General features: G+C 38.0%; 1 protein-coding gene and 1 pseudogene across 8 annotated transcripts; both read right to left on the bottom strand.

Moving 5' to 3' along the window:
* Positions 1 to 463: 463 nt before the first annotated feature.
* Positions 464 to 2,294, bottom strand: LOC143650105 (14-3-3 protein zeta/delta pseudogene; annotated as a pseudogene).
* A 597-nt stretch (positions 2,295 to 2,891) lies between these two features.
* Positions 2,892 to 20,386, bottom strand: DNASE2B (deoxyribonuclease 2 beta). Of its 8 annotated transcripts, none has more exons than XM_077120463.1 (7): positions 20,304 to 20,386; positions 19,743 to 20,107; positions 13,376 to 13,553; positions 9,894 to 9,975; positions 7,091 to 7,252; positions 5,961 to 6,158; positions 2,892 to 4,004 (listed from the first exon to the last, which is right to left on the bottom strand). In XM_077120463.1, the coding sequence occupies exons 2-7, from the start codon at positions 19,853 to 19,855 to the stop codon at positions 3,676 to 3,678; spliced, it is 1,062 nt and encodes a 353-aa protein (XP_076976578.1). In that variant the 5' UTR covers positions 19,856 to 20,107; positions 20,304 to 20,386; the 3' UTR covers positions 2,892 to 3,675. The 8 variants fall into 8 exon arrangements, with proteins under 8 accessions (XP_076976578.1, XP_076976581.1, XP_076976582.1 ...); XM_077120462.1 differs by having other exon boundaries at positions 3,497 to 4,016; XM_077120464.1 differs by lacking the exon at positions 20,304 to 20,386 and having other exon boundaries at positions 3,518 to 4,016; positions 19,863 to 19,973.
* Between the last annotated feature and the right edge of the window lie 132 nt (positions 20,387 to 20,518).

The following is a 20,518-nucleotide window of genomic DNA, read 5'->3' on the forward strand; positions in this document are numbered from 1 at the left end:
TAGTGTGTGAAGATATCACAATAAAAATATTTTTAAAATGCTTAGATCATTTCCACATCACTTGCTAGTAATGTGTATTTTCCTTCAACTTATACCTCTGCGATGGCTATTGGGGCATTTTTCTTCTGATTCAAGGGCAGGGGGTTACATTCATCCTTATTATAGTTAGTGTTATTTGATTCAACCCATTATACCAGCCTTTCAGGGTCTCTTGGAAATGCTAATTTCATCATCTACTGGATCTGCTCTTCCTCTTACTTGCTTGTCACACATAAATTTAATAAACTCATCTAAAAATGTTTACGGAGGAGAGGTAAGGCTCATACCCACTGAGTATTTTCAATAGAATCTCCTCACCTTTACTTTCTTTTTCCCCTTTCCGTTTCTCCCTTTCTAAACTATTGGATCAAGTTTTGACCCTCTTCACCTATAAAATCAGGATCTAGTCCTTTTTTCTTTCCATTCATAAAACTTTTATTCCACTTACATCAACTTAATACACGTATTCTTAACAATTATACTTGGATTATTCATGTAAATTTCAACAGACATTTAACAGAGCTAGCCATCATCACGTTATTTCTTGTTAATTATTTTTATAGTGCATGCAGGTTAGGCAAGTAGAAAAAATCACAAAAGCAAAAAAACTAAAAAAGTTAAATACATTTTTTTGTTTGTTTGTTTTACTGCTGAGCTTATAAACATGATGTACCGAATATCAAGCAACTCATTTTTATTGCGCCATTATTTGTACATTTGTTCTTACGTTGCCTAAAGTATTTGAACACAAATAAAATGAGCGTAGCAAAAATAATGAAAGCAAAAGCACATAACTTCACAAATAATGGAATGTGAATCGTTTCTGCTCATCTTCAGAGTAAATCGGGTCGCAACTTCGTCTAAAGTAAGTTACACTTCTGTAGCTATAGTCAAATGTATGCACACTGGGATTGTGTATTCCACAGATACACATGTTCAAAATGTAATATCCATGGGATATCTATTTCTACTATAGTCTTGAAAGTGCTCCAACCCTAAAGTACCCACAATAGCTATACCTGTGGCTGGAACCGATGATTCCTTTTATCCCCCACCAGGACAAACCAATATATAGTAGGCAGTTTTCTTTGCTTAGACATGCAAACAGTTTTAACACTGGCCTTTGTGAAGCCATAATGTACCAAAAGTACTATGCCAAACATTTATGACTTGTATAAAAATTCCACATCCCCATATTGACCACCTCAAGATGAAAACAGATTAGCTCTCTAAATTCTATCTGGCTCTAACTCCCCTAATCTTAAACATAAAAACCACATGGGAAATACATAAATTCAAATAGAAGTAACATAAACCTGTCATAAATAGTAACAAAAAACTGTTTATGGGACAACATGGATGACAAATGGCCTACTGTGTAAATTTTAAAATGAGACAGACAAAATTTGGAAGGCCGGTTAATTTTCCCCTCTTTCTTCTGCTTCAGCTTTGTCTCCTTGGGTCTCCAATGTCCACAATGCCAAGTTGTCTCTTAGTAATTGCGTCATTAGTGTGTTGTTTTTGTGTGAATTTTCACTTAATATATCAAGTTCAAGCAAGCAATGGCTTCATCAAAAGCTGTCTCTGTAAGAGAGCAGGCTTTCTCCAGGGAGTTCAGAATCTCATAATAGAACACAGAAAAGTTAAGGGCTGATAAGATGCAATGGTTGCATTTCCTTTTTGCTGATTTCAAATGCCTTTTGGTATGCTTGTTGTGACTGATCCACAATCCTTTTCATGTCATCACCAGCAGCAACCTCAGCCAATTAATGATAATATTCACCTTTCATTTTCGAATAGAAGACTTTGCTCTTTGCTTGTGAAGGACTAAGGAACAGGAATTTTTCCAAAAGAGACAGTGCATCATTGCAAATATCTCCTAATTTGGTCTCAATTTTTTGTCTGTATTCTTGAGCCATCTGATATTTGTTCTCAGCACTATCCTTTTTTTGCTCAATACTTCTGCTCAATACTCCAAGATGACCTACAAGTTCCTGCAACATTTTTATAAGCAACTCAGACAACATTCCTCTTCTCATTGGATAATTCATCTCCTTGCTCGGTACAGATTCCATGCAGGCTGCCATGTCATCATATCGCTTAGCCTGCTCAGCCAGTTTGGCCATCTGCACCAGCTCATTTTTATCCATGACTGAATGTCCTGTGTCCGGAATAGGTGGCAGTGGACAGACAGGGCTCAGCAGTCTCTGGACAGCTACAGCGTCAAGGTGGAATCAGGATCTAGTACTTTTAATTTTCTCGCATATAATCCCATTTAATGAGATTATTTATGCTCTTAGAGAGGCCATAACATGTTTTTCAAGCCCCTTGTTTTCAAGCATAAAAGTTAACTAGAACTCAATATATCATAGTTTATGCTTGCTCTTACAGGAAGACAAATTTAGCTTTTCCTTTTGTCATTAAACCAGTGCTATTAGGTTGTATAACTTCATGTTGGTATTGAGATATCAAGATTTGCATTACACTATATTGGGACATTTGCTACATTTCTTCTGATTGTCTTTTGGGTAGAGTTGAAGAGAATAGTCTCAGAGATCAGATGGATGTTTGTGAGCCTCAGTTTCCTTGTCAGTAAAATGGGAAAAATGACAGTATCTCCCACATAGTGTTGTTATGAAAAGTAAACAAACATAGTAAAATAATTGCTAGTTCTAGTTACTGTTTTTATAATTACTTTTACTGAATGTTAAACTTCTTGAAATTGGGAACCATATCACAAACTTTATTAAACAATTAAGAAGTACCTAGTACAAGTTTATTATTAATTTATACTATACTTATGATTAATGATAAGAAATTCAGAAAATGAAACATTCTGGAAGTAAAAGTTATTAGATTTGATTCTGGTTTATTTTACACTGCTTTATTTTCCTCAAGTCGATAGAGTGCATTTATGTTGCTTATTTTTTCCTAATATAACTTAAAATTTTTTTTCCTATGAGTATTATTCATTTCTGAGTCTTTCTCTTGTCATACCACACTAGGTGGGGGATTCAGATTCAAATTTCACCTGTACTTTTAAGCCTATCACGTACCAGGCTCTATGTTAGGTGTTTGAACATGCCAAAATATCATCTCTATTTCATAGAAGAGGGAATCAGACAGTTCAAGGGAATGTCCCAAGGTCATAGAATTAGTAAGGATAAGCTGAAGGAATGACAAATAAGACAGCCATGAACCAGTGAGAAAGACTTTAAAAGGAGTATGACAAAATAGTGTGGAAGTATGAAGAGACAGCAAAGTTTTCTTTAGAAAGGGGTGGGGAGGCGAGTCAGGGATATCTCTGTGAAGGAGATGAAATTTAATCTACAAGGTGGACTGTCAATCCATGGATAATTGAAAGTTGACTAATTGGAAACAAATGTTTTTCTTTTCACTCTTTCCATCCTCATTTTAATTACACGTAATAGTTTATGCTTATGTTATATAAGTGCAAAGTAGTAAATTGCTACTAACTGGAAAATAAAATGGTAACCATGGGAGAAAAGTGTTTTATTTGATGACATGTGGACTATAAGTGTATTCACAAGCTTTTAATACATAATGAATGAATCTAACAGCAGAAGATCCATTATCAACATTCACATTGATAGTACATGCTTACTATCACCAAGTTTAGCTACATTTCTCATAATATAAAACTAATCTTTGAAATGCTTGGTAAATATGCCGATTCTGGGTACAAATGAATCCTCCACTTCTGAAGGCTTGGTATGGGCTCCGATTTAGGTCTCCAATACATGTCCAGCGATTTCTGGAGGTCTTTTGGGAAACACACCATTTGGCGTGATCCTGTTTAGAACTGAAATAAGATTGGTCAGATATCGTAATTGCTTTAACATTGTAGACATGGTAAGGAAGGGAGCAGTTTGAAGGAAGCTCTTGTCTTTTTCGCTGCCAGGTTTCTGTTAGCAAGTGTGTCTTCAACTGTTGAGCCATCCAAGCTGCAAAGATGTCTAGAGTTTATAAGGAGAAAGATATTGAGGTTGGCATTCACACTTAAATGGGTCCCTGAAAATATCCTCAGGAATAAAAATTATCATTCACCCCCAACTGCTGGTGTCACAAAAGCACAATAATAACAGCATAATTGAGATAGTGGATGGTAAATGCTAAAGTGATATGCAAATAAAAGTTATCATCACCACTAAGCTGATGTTGTGTTTCATACAAACTAGGCAGAAATCTATATTTTTGTCCCCAAAAGACCTTTAGAAATAATAAGGCTGGAGAAGTAGTCAGATGCCAGCTTCTGAGGGGAATTAACTTTATAAGCAATGCTAAAAAGTTTGGATTTTCCTGATAGCAATGGGGAATTTTTAAAGGGATATTAGTGGGGAATTAATAGAAACTAATTTATTATCAGAAATATCAATTGAGAGGCAATATGCAGGATGAATTAGGAGGGGTGGGTTAGATTGGAAATAGAAGTTTGTAACAATAACCCAGAAAATAAACACAGTTGTGGACCTCAGTGGTGGCAGAGATTGTAGAGAGGACAGGATAAAGATGAGGATTATTAGGGACCTGGAATTCACTGGATTTGATGACATGAAGAAAAGGACAGATCTAGAATGGCTTATAAGTTTCTGTCTGAGTGACCATGCAGAATAAAAGAAAAAGATGAGGATGATGATGAGTTTGACCTGTTGAATTCAGTATGGCTGCAACACCTCCAAGTGGAAGTGACCCATTTACTGTTGAACGCATCAGTCAGTACAGAGGAGTGGGGCGGAGTTGCAGACTATGGAATAACCAGAGCGCTTCTGGAATTGCTGAGCATGAGTAAGAATGAAGAACGAGATAAGGAGACGTAGATGACTACAGGGCAACCCAATCACCTAAGGTGAAGGCAGAGGAGGACAATCTGGCAGAAGAGAATTCAAAGAAGTGGGAGGAAGACCGAGAGACTGCATACTCCCCAGAATCAGTGAGGAGAGTGCTTCAGAAAGTAAAGAATTTCAACAGAGTCAAATTCTGCAGGGGCTATTTCAGTCCTATTCAATTTTGGATCTCCAGTGTCTAACACAGGGTTTGGCAAAAAATAGGCATTCAGAAAATATTAATTCAATGTATTAAAGAAGGAAGGAAACAGGGAAGTTGGTGAGGTCAACTAAGACAGTCATTGGTGAATTTGGGGAAAGAGTGGAGTATCTACGGACAGAAGCAAGACTGCAATGAAAGAGTATTGAGCAGTGAAGGCCTTGAACATTTAAGTGCTTTAGAAGGAAAAGATGAAGAGAGATATAGGAGATTTGGGGTTAAGGAAGATTTTTTAGGCGTGGTTGCATATGAAGGGGAAGGAGCCTGTAGAGTAGGGCAGTTGAAGGTAGAAGAGGGTGAACAGATCAGATGGATGAACCTAGGACTTCTGCAGCTAACAGAGGTTCCAGAGCACAGAAGGTGCATTGCTTCTGTTGGGGTGGGAGGGAAAGGTGAAAAGGAAAGGAAATAGACTGTTGAATGGGGGATGATATCTGAATGGGTCCCCCCTGCTGATCTCTGCTCTCTCTATGAAAGAGAAGGTGAAGCTGAGTACTAAAGGCAGGGTAATTTAAAGGACTTGAGGGTAAAGAAGGCTAAAAATAACTCCTTAGGAAATGGAAGAAGAGAGGGAGACTGAAGGCCATGCCCAGTGGAGGTTGGAGACCGTGAGTTTTACTGGTCCTGGCTGGATGGTCAGGAGATACTTTATGGTCAGCTAAGTAAATCCTGCTATTTAGGTGGGGCAGGTAAATGTTTTAATTGACTCCTGTGTTTCTTTTTCACTTCCCTTCACATTTTCTCTCTTCTTGTCTCATTTCCCTCCCTGGAGCACTCAGAACCTCTCCTCTTGGCAATCCAAAGTGGGTCTAACTACGGAGTTAGATAGCAGATTGTTGGATGATGGTCTTTCATACCATCGAGAAAAGAATCAGACTTTGCAAAATGGAGAAAGTTTTGTCCCTGGGCAGACTGAAGTGTGGTGAGGTGCCAGACAGGAATCTCTGATGAGCTGGACCTGGCACACAGCTGGGGCATGTGAACAAGCTCCTGGCGAAAGGTGGCTGGGATGGAGCAGCTGTAGATATTTGGATTGCAGACCAAGAGCTGAAAGTCTGAATCAAAAAACAGTAAAGTTGAGAGTTAAGCTGCAAATAAAAATGCCTGCTGATATTATAGAATTTGTGAATTACAAAACAAAAAGCGAAAGTATTCCCCTCTTTAAGTTAATAATCTTCAAATGAATTTTGAATAAAACAACTGACCCTGAGTACTTCCTGCTTGCCAGGCACTGTTCCATGAGTTTTACATGGGTTAACTGTTTTATTCCTCATAACAACTTTATTAATAGGTAAGTCCTCTTATTATCGTCATATGCATTTTATAAATGAATTAACTTATCATTTAATGTCACATTTTGAAGTTTAAAAGGCTTGTAACTGATAGAGTTGATGGTCAAACCCAGGTAGTCTGGCCTTGTAGACTACAAGCTTTTCCTCAATACACAATTACGTAAAAGTAGAGAACTTCCATATACTGATCATGCAGCTTCAAGACTGCAAACTAAACCTCTATGCTATAAAATGCTCTCATCATTACATGCACACATACCCTAGATTTCTGGTTTCTCTTGAAAAAAATCTGGGAATCTGTATATTCACTAGGGCTGCATTCCTCATAGCCAGAATATGATAGAGATGAGGACTTTGACATGAACTGGGGAGAGATAGCACCTCAGTTTCCTGCCCACTACCCTTGCGATATCTGCCTTTCTGTTTCACTTATTTTTGTTACCTGTCTGGCATCTGTAGACATACAAAACTACTGCTCCTGATCAAGTTCAGTGACTTCGTCGGTGTACCAGAAAACCACGGGCCACCAATAGCCTGCACAAATTCAGTGGCAAAGCCATTATTACAATCTAGATATCAGAGGGTCTATGAATTCAGAGAAACAAATGACATGAAATTTTTAAAATACATTTCCAAACCTCCTATCTTCTTCAACATTGCTATGTCTTCTCTCACACTCAGGCTTCCAGTATTACCTATTACTTCATACTGGTTGTACTTGAGAGTTATGCAGATTCCAGATTGTCCATTTCGTCTTCCCGTGAGTGGATAATCATAGCCTTCTTCAGGAATTGGAGGAAATCGGGGAATAGAATGAATCAGCCAGAACCCCTGGACTCTATTCCACAAGAGTAAACCTACCAAAGATGCGGTTAGTACAGATAAATTAGAAAAACAAGGCTCCTTTTAAAAACAGGATGCAAAGCAGTAACATTTAAACCCAATTATGCTTTAAGTTTAGCTAATGCTTCTTAAGGCTAATAATCACAAGGATTGTGGGCATTTTTCAAAGATTTCAAAAACAATTTGGATACATTTCACATTGCCCCATTACTGCGGATAATTGACCTCAAAAGGGGAACCAGCCCAGCCACCTTCTGCGGAGTTAAGAGGAATTTCGTGTTGCATCCACAAGGAGAAATTTGTTTTGGCAGAATGCAAATTTGCTAAATTGGAATTTGAGCATGTTAAACTATACAGTCACCTGGAAAGCTTCAGATAATGTCTTCACTGCTAAGCAGATAAGCTATTTTCAAAAGCCAGCTAAATATCAGAGTTTAAAGAGAAAATATCAAGTAAAGGAATATACTTGCAGCATTATCATCTAAGAAACCGATGCACATTTTTGTGGCAGAGGAATCACCCAATTCCATAAGGCCCTATCCCCACCCCAAAAGAGGTAAAGATAATAAAGGGATGCTATGCGAAAGCATTCTAGTTAACTGTATACAATCTTAAGAGCAAATGAACATGAACACCAGGAAGAAAACAAAGATTTTCATTACCTTGTGACATGGATTGAAAAAAAAGCACTGTTCAACAGGCATCTATGAAAATTTTTGTGTTGGCAAACATATTAAGATGGTTTCAGTATGCTAATTAGACTGTCCAGTTTGCATATGATCATGCAGACACCAAACTCCTGTGTTTGCTTTGTTGTTAGAGTGGAAACCAAATTCTTTCCAGTTATTCTTTTCAAAGAACACACCTTGGGACTGCCTAACTGGGGTAAATAGAATCAATACCTGCGGTGAGGTAGAATCTGTTCAAAGTTCTATTGCCTAACAGGGCTGCGTCATATTCAACGGTTGGCCTCTGCCAAGAGGCATGTACTACTTTGCTGAAATCCTAAATCCCTCATATGAATGTTACAGGATATTAGGACATCTGCTGACAAGGAGAATTACTCCATTTGGCCCTACTGCCTTTCCAGTCTTTTTTCCAAACCCTTGTGGCTTGGAGGCTAAAAGGGTGGAGGTGGGAGTGGAGCTGGGAGGGTGCTGGAGGAGAGGTTGAACAATGTGGCACGTTAAAAATGCTGTTGGGTTATGTGTAGACAGGACTGTCAGGAGGGCAGCTTGGCTTACCTCAAAAGCCTTAAAATGCTCATCCCCTTTAACATGATATTCTTAATACGATTCTGCAAACTGGAAGACCCTGGTCCAAATCCAACCCCCAGATACATGTTACTAGGCTTGCAGAACCTTTTAAAGATTTGCATCCATTGGCAACATTTAAAACTGGGGAGATTTTTCACAGCAACCCTAATTTTCAGTGCCGTTTGAAAAACTGCATTCCTGTAAGGCAAGTTGAGTAGTAACTGCCCCCTTTTAACCAAACATGTAATTCTGTCTCTGCAGCTACCCACTAGCTCAGCCCACACATCACTTGCCTGCCCCTGAAGGCACTTGAGTTTGGAAATTGCTGAAGAATTCTTGTTGCCATGGAAAGTCATTCATGATATGTTAAGTTGAAAAAGGTTGAAAAATACTCATTACAACATTTTTATTAAGATGTTTAAAAATATGTGTTATAAAAAAAGTAGAAAGGATTAAGAATATTTATCTAATGGATATTGGGATTATAAATTTTTTTGTTTATCTGCATTTTGAAATTTTCTGCAGTGAACATACATATATAAATAGAAAAATAACAAGAGCTACTATAATTATAAAAATTGTGTGGCTATTTGGTTAGAAAATTCTTTTCAAAAATGTTAATTTCAGACATAGCTGTACACTAAAAAGGGGAAGTTTTACTCTAAGTTATACCTCAATAAACCTGAGTTTATTGAATGTGTGTAAATATATCTATAGTTATATCTATCTACATCTATCTGCATCTATCTCTCTATCTGTCTATCTATCTATCTATCTATCATCTATCTATTTATCTATCTATCTATCTATCTACCCATCCAGCCAGCCATCCTGGATGGTACTCTCAGTAGTTAGCACTTGGACTGTCACTATAAAGCATATATTAAAAACATGTTAAGATATAGAATGGGATTTGTATAAAGGGGATTGCCATCTCAAGTCATATAGAAACCATACATTTCGATAACTCAAAGAAACCATTAAAGAGAAAAGCTCATGCTATCTTTTTAGTGTGAGATATAAGACTATTTGAGATGAAATGTTTTAAAATGTTGATTTCCAGTTGGAAAGAGGAAATTAAGAAACTTTGTCATGATGAATGAAAAAACATGGAAGAAAAATAAATAAATAATACAGGGATAAAGGGTAAAATAAATTGGGTAGATGGAAATACTAATGGTTAATGAGAAGGAGGGGTAAGAGGTATGGGATGTATGAGTTTTTTTCTTTTTTCTTTTTATTTCTTTTTCTGGAGTGATGCAAATGTCCTAAAAAATGATCCTGGTGATGAATCCACAACTAAGTGATGATATTGTGAGCCACTGATTGTACACCATGTATGGACTGTATGTGTGCGAAGATGTGTCAAAAATTTTTTTAAAAAGAGCCTCTGTCATACCTTTTGTGTGTCCATACTTTCTGCTGTAATTGACAGATTTCGGATCCCCATCATTGTATATTAGATAGGCTGTGTTGTTATTCTGCAGGAACATATGAGAGTTATAATGGCGTAAGTCTTCCACTTACAAATGCTCACAACATTTCTACCAGCTACCCAGCCTGCAATACAGAGCCTTCATTAATACACGTGAGAAGTCATCCATTCCTCCATTAGGCAACTTGCCCATCACTGTGAGTTCTGTGACATGCACGACAGGGGAACGGAAGTCTGTTCTCAACCATGAATGGCTTCGTCTTGTTGTGACAGGAGCCCTGTGCACTGTAATGTGATGTGTGAGGAGGATAGTCCTATTTCTTTTGGTTGTTTTGGACCCAGGTTTCTGATTAAGCAAGCGGTGTAAGAAAAAAGGAGTACTTAAATATTTGTTCAGGAAATGAAGTAAGAACAACCAGCCAAGGAACACACCTGGTTTTCTTTTCTTTTTTTCCCACTGATATTGTAGGCATCCTGCAGAACTGGCTGCCAGGAACCCAGTTCCTCTGTTCACTTTGAGCTTCACTGCTTGATCACAACTTTGTATTTAATCAGAATTCCTTATTTTCTCCTTTCTGTACTTCCTGATGTAGGAAGAGTTTTCGTCAACCCATTTTTCAGTGTCATATTGCCTTTCTAACTTGGTATTTCCCTGCTTAAAAAAGATGCTGAGATTGAATATCTGATATTGGATTTCCACTGATAAAGCAAAATACCAAAAAATTCTCCATATCTCTGAGTCAAAATGAAGCTATTCTTTTGATAGTGTCTCTTTGTCATGATTTTGAACCTTGCTTATATTTGTTCTGAGTGGCCCCATTTCATTTGTTGTGATAGAATGACTTTTATTAAGTCAGTAATTTCGATATTAAAAAATCTCAGTGACATGAAAGCGGAGAAGGGCAACCTACCTCCTTTAAAAAGGGCCCTTATTATTTTCTCAGAAGAAAAAAGCCAATATCCGAGTCTCTTGCAATTGTTTGATTGTTTGATGTAATCTAAAAATACATTTTAAAAACTGCACAGTATAGTCAGGTGTGGCATTCTTGGCTACTATGTTTAGACAAGTTCAGGAAAGAAAGCTGTTTTCTTACACTCCATTTCCATGGTTGACCATGGCTACTGAAGGACTCCCTATCATCCCCCTTGGAGAACTCTGACAGTTATTCTAAGGGCCTGCATAGACTGTGGTAATGACGCCACCGTATACCTTTGGAGGGTCCTGTGGAGGGGCTCTGGAAAGATCAGTAGAGAACTTTCTTCTCTGAAGATTATTATTCTAGCCTGGAGTGTAGCAACCAAGGTAAGGTTACTTGGGTTTTAGACCTGGTGGGAAGAGAGGCAGTCAGATAAGGAGAAAGAGCACGGACTCAAGGTCAAGGCAGATCAAGCCTTTGGACAACTCTGTCTACTCAACACGTGCGCTGGCTACTGGAGGGTGAACTAGAGGGATTCAGTTTCTGCTTCCAGTCTAGTAGGGGATATTGACAGGTAAGTTTAGGCAATGGCAAGATAGTCTGATAAGTGTTTTTATTGAAGCATATGGAAAATTCTTCTTTGCAAAGGCAATTTTCTCATTTGTAAAAGAGGGAAAACAATTCCAAATGTAATCCACATATTGGCCTAGCTCACCATGATGTCTGAGATTTAAAAGCATTTGGTCTGGTCTGGTATCCTATTCTGTGTCAGAAGTTCAATTCCAGGTCAGAGAGTGGGGGGGATTATGTTCTCAGGGTCACTTCTGGCTCATGGCAAACATTCATTTTTACTAGATATCACCCCTGCTCTTGTTCTCTTCTTTTTGCTCCATGCCAGTCAGACATGGAAATCAGGCCCCTTACCATCATTTTCTTCTTAGAACCAATTGCTCAAGGCATTTGCGTGTGAGTAGTAAATGGTATGAAATGATTGAAAGCTTTGACATTATTCCGCTGTCCTGCCTCCATTCTCCCCACGTTTCTTACATATTTTAATTCTTGGCTTCCTTCCACCCCCTTTTTATTTTACGGTTATTCTCTCCCATTCCTGGGCTCTTGGGCTATCTGCACACTTCCAAAGATCATTGTTGAATTCTGTCAAACCAAGAACCATCAGCTACAACACAGGGTAAATGACAGAGGCTTTACAATGGCACTCTTTCCCCCTCCCTCTGCCAGCAGTCTCTGTGATGGGGAAGTGAACAATGTAGGCATTTATTTTCCCACTGATGGATTATGCTTCCCTTCCTCACTCCCAACCTTGAAAGGCAGCTAAACAGGCAGTTTTTATTTTAAATAGCAATCTGTTTATCCAAAACCGGGATATTGTTGAGATGAAATAAAATAATTTTAAAAAGCATCTAACGCAGTGCTTGGCACATTTACCTGTTTTCCAACAGTCTACCAATCTATTCTAACTTATAACTCAGCTCTGATGGCTGAATTAATGGCAGGTGAATAAAAGAAATATTACCACAAATCATGAGAGCTCCCTGCGCATTTTGAGTGAATTTTCAACCACACGTGAAGTAGTGCTACAGGCTAAGACAACATTGTTGTGAGGATTTAAATAGCTGTCATATGGAAGAGCCCAGTATTGAGCCCAGCAGGTTGTTGGTGCTCGGTCATCTTATATACTTACTTCTAAGTTATTTTTAGGAAATGCATAAATGAATGTAATTGGATACCAATTATTGCTTGGTTTTACTTGTCATCCTTAGTTAGAAAGTAGTATCTTGTCACGGAACAGCAGATGGTGCCTGGAACACTGGAAGACTGCCCATATTGAGCCAGCAGGCCTACTTACAAGTCAGCCACCTATATCTGAATTATCTGGATGCACTCTCTTTGGCTGGTTAACTCATGGGCTGATGAAATCCAGTTAGCATGTTTAATCTCCATTCAGGCTTCTTCATTCTAGGGCCTTGGACTAGAGCCTTAGCTCTCAATTTACCATTTGGAAATAGTTCATTAAAAGGGAGACTAAGTGGGACTTTTTACTTGGGTCAGTACAAATCCATCACTGCCATAATAATAGCAACCCATAACTCATGTCTTCTTGGTTTTAAATCTATATTGCATTGTAGTAGGAAAGGGTTCTTCTCTCTATTTCTATTAGATGGATAAAATAACAAATACTGCATAAATTAGTAAAGGTTTTGGCAGCCAGAAGACTTAAACATACGATTAGTTCACACCCTACCCAGTGACACTCTTGGACTGTCACTGAGTAGGGTGGGAACTAATTGAACGTACAATGATTCGGTGTAGCTGTAGAGTATAATGACGTATTCCCAAAGTCTTGATCAGATTGGTTTAGATAGTTTTCCTGAGCAAGTCCTGAGCTAGCTCACTTCAAGTTGCTAGGATTATGGGGTTGTGTGGGCAAGTAGGAAATATCTTTTAGAAACTATCGATTCTGTTTTGTGCATTTTATAAGATCCAATTGTATGATTAACTATAACATACCTTGGAGCTATATGCTTCATACAGCTGTTGTAGCGTCCTTCCCAAAACACTCTCAGTGTTATTCATTAGTTGTTTACTCCTCTTCCAGGTTCTAGTTGTAGAGTCTAGGTACAGGTACTCTAAGCCCGTCTCTCTACCTTTCTTTGCTTGACTTTTAGGTAATTTATAAAAAGTAAACCTGACAAAAGAAGTAATTATGAATTACTAACATTTATTGAGTACTTGTTTGGTGGCAGTCACTGTGCTGAACACTTAAATCTATCATCTACTTATTTTTCATGGAAGGCCTCTATGTCCAGTGATAACTTTCTGCCTCTTTCTCCACTCTTCTCCTTCCTCCCAGAAAAAGAAATGTGAAAGTGGACATATTCTAAGACATTAGAATTAGGGGTGGGGTCCTTGTAGTGAAAGTCTATGTACTTCAAAGGTGGCTCTCTGTCACTTCCATAGTCCATATGGCTTCACTGGGGAAAAGTCCCAGGCCCAAAAGTGGACTGAAGGGATCTTGTATATGTTTTCTTCTTCTAACACAAGAAGTTGGCATGCTCACCCCATTGCAATGGCAGCCTGTGTGTAAGATTTGGGTAGCGCTTCAGGATATGTAGAGTTTCAGCCTAAACAACATTCTTTAGCTCAGTTTATCAGAATATTTGGCATTGAGGATTTGGAGCCTATGCTAGCTAAGAAGGAACTTTGCTTCCCTTTACTATTGTTTCCTGTTTGCAAGTCTCCCTTGGGTATCTCACAAGGAAAAGAGGTGGTGGCCCATATAGCATTCAAGCATACTAGGGTAGTCTATCTCAAGATTTATCAATAGTGGCTCTATTGACAGTTTGGGTGAGATAATTCTTTGTTATGTGGGCTCTCATGTGGAGGATCCCTGGCCTCTACCTACTAGACACCAGTAGTATTCCCTAGTCATGACAATTTTTGCAAGAAAACAACTGTCAACCAAGAATACTATATTCAGCAAGACTAGTGTTCAAAAATGAAGGAGAATTTAATATATTCCCAGATCAACAAAAATTGCAAGAGTTTCTTGCTAGTAAACCTGCCCTTCAAAAAATGATAAAAGAAGTCCCTCAGCCTGAAGTGAAAGGACACTGGAGATTAACTAGAGCCCAAAGAAATAAGATACAGTGATAAAGTTAGCTATATGTATAAATATAAAAGTCAGCATAAATGCATTTCTTGTCAGTACTTCTATTATTTAAAAGATAGCAACATAAAATAAAAAATCAATGTTAGTGGACATATAGCATATAAAGATGTAATTTGTAACAAAAACAGGAGGGGTGGGGATCAGATCCATATAGGAGGGTTTTGTATAAAGGCAGCAATGGAGGAATAGGGAAACAAAATTATGACCTGGGAAACAAATAGCAAATGGCAACCTAACTCCTTCACTATCAGTAATTATATTAGATGTAAATAGATTAAATTCTAATTAAAAGTCAGAGTTTGGCAGAATGGATTAAGGAAACAATGTGTCAACTTTTACTGTATTCAAATGACTCACTTTAGAACCAAAGACACAAATGAAATGGAAGCAAAAGATTGATAAAATATATTCCATGCAAACACTAACCAAACTGGAATGGCTATCCTAGTATCAGACAACACAGAACTTAAGGCAAAAATTGCTATAAGATAAAGAAGGACATTATATATTTATAAAAGGGTCAATGCATCAAGAAGATATAACAATCAGCAGACTTCCAACATACATGAAGCAAAAATGATAGGTGAAGGAGAAAATAACAGTTGTACTTGTAGACTTCAACACTTCAACTTTGTGTTGGATAGAAATGGACAAAAGCTAAACCAAGAAGCAGAAGATCTGAGCAACATATAAAGCAGCTAGATCTAACATAGAATGCTTCATCTGACCACAGCAGAATACGCATTCTTCTCAAGTGCACATGGAACATTCTAGATAGACCAGGTTAGGCAACAAAATGTGTTAATAAATTTAAAAGATTGAAATCGCACAAAGCATTGTCTCTGACCATGGTGGAATGAGCTTATAAATCAGTAGAAGAAAAATTGACAAATACCTGGAAGTTAAAAATACATACTCTTCAGCAGCCTATCAAAAGAAGTTAGTAAATGTTTGCAGGTTAATGGAAATGAAAACAAAACGTATCAAAGACTAATGGAATGAAAAATAGCAATGCTCAGGAAAATCTGTATCTATGCCTACATTAATAACAAATCAATAATCTGATCTTCCACCTTGAGGAACTGGAAAAGAAGAGCAAACTCAAAGCCAGCAGAAAGAAAGAAGTAAAGTTTGAAGTGGAGCCGAGTGAAACAGGATCAATGAAAAGATTGGTTCTTTGAAAAGATCAACAAAATTGGCGAACTTTTAGCTAGACTGACCAAGAACTGAAGAATGCACAAATTACTAAAATCAGCAATGAAGTGGGAACATTACTAGCGACAATTTACAGAAATATGAGAGCCCTCTGAGCAATTGTATGCTATCAATTAGATAACCTAGAGGAAATGGATAAAGTCCTAGAAACAAGCTGCTAAAACTGACTCAAGAAGAATTAGAAAATCTGAGTAAGTCTGTAACAGATAATCAAAAACCTTCTAACATGATTATATAATGATATAGCTTTTACAATGTGACTGTGTGATTGTGAAAACATTGTATCCAATGCTCCTTTTATCCAGAGGATGGACAGATGAGCAAAAAAAAAAAATGGATAAAAAGAAATAAAAAATATGGGGGATAAGGGGTAAAATAAATTGAGTAGATGGAAATAATAGTGGTGAATGAGAGAGAGGGGTAAGGAGTATGGGATGTATGATTTTTGCTTTTTGCTTTTTATTTCTTCCTCTGGAGTGATGCAAATGTTCTAAAATGATCACAGTGATGAATACAGAACTATGTGATGATATTGTGAGCCATTAATTATTTACCATATATATATACATACTCTATGTGTGAAGATTTGTCAGTAAAAATATAAAAAATAAACCTTCTTACAACAAGAAGGTCCAGCACCAGATGGTGAATTTATCATAAAAACCATCAGTCTTTCTTAAACTCTGCCAAAAAATTAAGGAAAAGGAATGCTTTTAACTTGTTTTATAAGGCACATATTACCCTGATACCAAAGAAAACACCAGAAAGGAAAACTACAGACCAGTGTCCTTAACAAGTACACATACAAAAGTCCTCAACAAAATGCTGGCAAACTCAATCCAACAACATATTAAAAGGATTATTATACATCATAACCAAGTAATTCCAATCTGAAATATATACCCAGGAGAATTGAAAACAAAGTCATACAGAAATATTTATAGCAGCATTTTTCACAATAGCTAGAAAATGGAAACAACTAAGATGTCTATTAAATAATGACTGGATAAACAAAATATGGCATATCCATACAAAGGGATATTATTTAGCTATAAATAGGAATAATTTACTGATAATATGCCACAACATGTGTCATGGTCAGTTTCATGTGCCAGCTTGATCAGGTGGTGTTACCTGTTTGTCTGGTTGGGCAAGTGCTGGCCTTTCTGGTTGCTATGAAGACATTTCATAAAATTAAATCATGAACACGTTGGCTGCATCCACAGATGATTCCATTTGTAATCAGCCAAGGGGAGTGTCTTCTGCAATGAGTGATGCTTAATCTAATCATTGGAAGCCTTTTAAGGAGGATTCAGAAGAGACAGGTTCTCTTCTTGCTTCAGTTGGTGAGCCTCTCCTATGGAGTTCGTCCAGACCCTCCATCAGAATCATCAGCTTCACAGCCTGCCCTACAGATTTTGGACTCTATGTTCCCATGGTTATATGAGACACTTTATAAATTTTATATGTATGAATATTTCCTGTTCATTCTGTTTCTCTAGAGAACCCTAACTAATACAACATGGAACTTTGAAAACATGTTTATGAAAGAACTAGATACAAAGGCCACGTGTTATAGGATTCCCTTTATATGAACTGTCTGGAATAGGCAAATCCATAGCCACTGAAAGCAGATTAGTAACTATCAGGGCCTGGGGAAAGGGTAAAGGGCATGACTGCTTGATGGGTATGGGGTGATGAGAATGTTCTGTAATTAGATAGTGATGGTTGTACAACATTGAGAATGTGCTGGAAATCACTGAATCATACATGCTAAAATGGTGAATTTCATGCTATGTGAATTCTACCTCAATAAAAATAAATTATTCCCACTTAAAAAAGTTTTCAAACATTGCCCAAAGTGCCTTGGAAGGCAAAATGGCCATCAGTTGAGAATCATTCACCAAATACTCTCAAGGCATAAATGCTCCCATTAATCCCTAAACACTCATAATGAAGCAAACATTATAATAGAGTCACCATTATCATACAACAGTGTCTCACACAGGTCATAAAAACATCATACTCTTCACTTGTTGACTCTTTAGTCTTATCGTTCTATGGGTGAACTCTTTCCTGCCCTGACTACGCTTTTTCACTCAAAGGGTAAGGTCCTCACATGTTCCAGAAAATGTAAAATTTTTCTTTGGTGCTGACTTGATGTCTCTCTCTCTTTAATTCTCACAATAAGTGTACCAGCTCATGACTGTCTCTCAGCATCTGTTCAGCTCAGCATTCCCTCTGATTGATATTGCTGAAGTAATTGTCCACTCAGTTGTGGCAAAATTAAATTTTATATATTGGTCACAATTTGGTGGCCCACCAGTGAAAGGTTTTGTGGTCCATCAGTGTGTCGTGTAGGAATATTTGAGAACTTGTGTTTTTAAACATTCTTCCTGGGTGACGGTCTCCAATTATAGGCTGAAGATTACTGAATTTGTTTCTAAGCACACCTTTAGGCTGAGATCCAGATGGACATAAACACAAAGATGTCCCAGAGACCTCCAGCTCCATGTTTTTGAAACCAAGTTTATAAACTTTTGCTTAAAATCCACTCATCCCCTGCTATTAGAAAACACATCCATGAAATCAAAGAAGCTAGAAACTTGAAAGTCTTTCTTAACTTCCTCTCTCTTATACTCCTCGTACCATTCATTACCAGGTTCTCTCCAAGTGTTCCTTCCTCTCTGCCTCCACTGCCAATTCAACTCAGATCCACACATTTCACTTGTAATGCTGCAGAAGTTCTTCTGGACCTCTGATTCTAGACTAGTCCCTTTAATCTAGTCTTCACAGAACTGCTGGCAGGCTTTCTAAAGTGAAAATCTGACTACATCATTTCACCACTTGAAGTCCTTCATTGGCCCCCTTTCAAGGTCAAGTTCAAGTTTCATAGCTCTGCACATGCAGCTTTCAATGACCCAGCCCTCAGTTACCACTCTATCCCTGTTTCCTGTCATTTCCCCACATTCTTCTGAAGCTCCAGCAATTCTGAACTACTTGCAACTTCCAAACTTTCCACAGTGCCTCTGGCCTCTTTACCCGCTCGTTTTTCCTTCAGTGATGTGAGATGACCTTGCATTTCTCTTCTTTTTATAGCAAATTCATAATTGTCCTTAAAACTTAGCTCAAAAATTCCTTCCTCAGAGAAGCCTTCTAAGCTCTATGCCTCTCAGTGAACAGTGCTTCTGCCCTTACCACATAACTTAGAGCTCCTTGTAGGTAGGAACTATTTACTCCTATTTGTATTTTCAGAACTCAGTGCAGGATGTGGTGCATGAAATGAGCTCAGTAACTGTTTGCTGAAAGATTTAGGGAGTGAGTATATCTGTGTTTTCTGGTCTGAGGTTTATACAAAGCTTGACATTGACCATAGCAGCATACCTAACATCCAAATTAAAGAGTGAAAAAGCAATCAAAGCTTTGGGAGAATCCATGATTAAAATGCAGTGCTGCATTTAGTTTCTTTGACACTGAGCGGTCGATGACCTACCACCCCTTCCAGTGACTGACCATGCTGCCTGAACAAACCGAGATTAAGCAAACAGTGCTGTGTGACCAAGTCCTCTTTCTCATTCCCATAAGGAAGGGCAAGCTCCAGTTTCAGAATAAAAGTAATCTGCCATCTCTCTTTTGCCAGTCTCTAAAAAGATGTTGGAAGGGTACTCTTAGGAAAAGCCAAGATATAATGAAAAGTAATTGCCAGCTGAGAGAAGTTGGCAGCTGTCCCTCACCTCTGCGACCCCAGCCTTACCTGGCTAAGAGCAGTGAATCAGGCCCATGAGAGCTTGCTCTGCTCTTTCTCAGAGGAAAGCTCTCTCGCTCATATGCCTACCCCTGTCTGGGCATTTGGCTGATTTACACACTTCAATTTCCCTTCTTTCTAAACAGGAAAGGCAGGTCAGAAATTCTCCTTAGGAACTTCACAGTGAACCTGCCCACCTGAGATATTCTGGTTTTCTACCGGCACATACCAATCCATTCACTTACCAATCCACAGCTTTACCTTCTTCATTTCTGCATGATATTGTTGTTGTCCCCAGGGCCCCAAAGAAACTAAGGAAGAGCAAAGCAAAGGTTGCCCTTAGAAGTCTCGCTGTCATTTTCTACCTGTTGCCTTCACCCCATGCCACGCAGCAAGAGACTTTTCCCGTAGGTTGTGGGATCTGGGAGCTTCAAGTCTCTCTAAGGCCGTGCTGATGTTTAATTCCATTTGCTTCTGCTCTTTGCTGTTTGGATGTTTTCAGAATGAGATGAATCCCGTGTAATTGTGCGATTCTGTTCCAACATGCCAGCGTGACTAGGAGTGCCTTTGTGCTGAATTGTTGATAGGTTTGCAAAGTCATCAAAAAGCTCTGGAGAAAAACAAGAGATGTATGGTTAACTCTTTGGAGTGAAAATAGTGAAGTACAAAGTGCAGTGGACAGGGAAATTCCATGTTGATAAGCAGACACTGAATTAAATATATTTATGTTCCCCCCGCCCTTCCTGATTGACTGTAAGTGAGAATAAAATGCTTCTGGTTCAAAAATTATACAAAAATTACAAAACCTTATGTCTTGGTAGTAATTAGTATCTATAATTTGTAATATTCTCTATTTTGAAGAAACGATTGTTACAGGGTACTTCAAAGGGTTGCATCAAAGTAAGAGCAAATTCAATTAAATTTTACCAAATATGTTTACATATCCTCTCCACCTCCCTGGTTTTAGCCACTCAGTGTGGTTCTTTATTTTTAAAAAGCTCTAATGTCCAATCAGCATTAA

The sequence above is a fragment of the Tamandua tetradactyla genome, chromosome 11 (genome assembly GCF_023851605.1).
Source record: "Tamandua tetradactyla isolate mTamTet1 chromosome 11, mTamTet1.pri, whole genome shotgun sequence".
In the NCBI taxonomy this organism is placed as follows: Eukaryota; Metazoa; Chordata; class Mammalia; order Pilosa; family Myrmecophagidae; genus Tamandua; species Tamandua tetradactyla.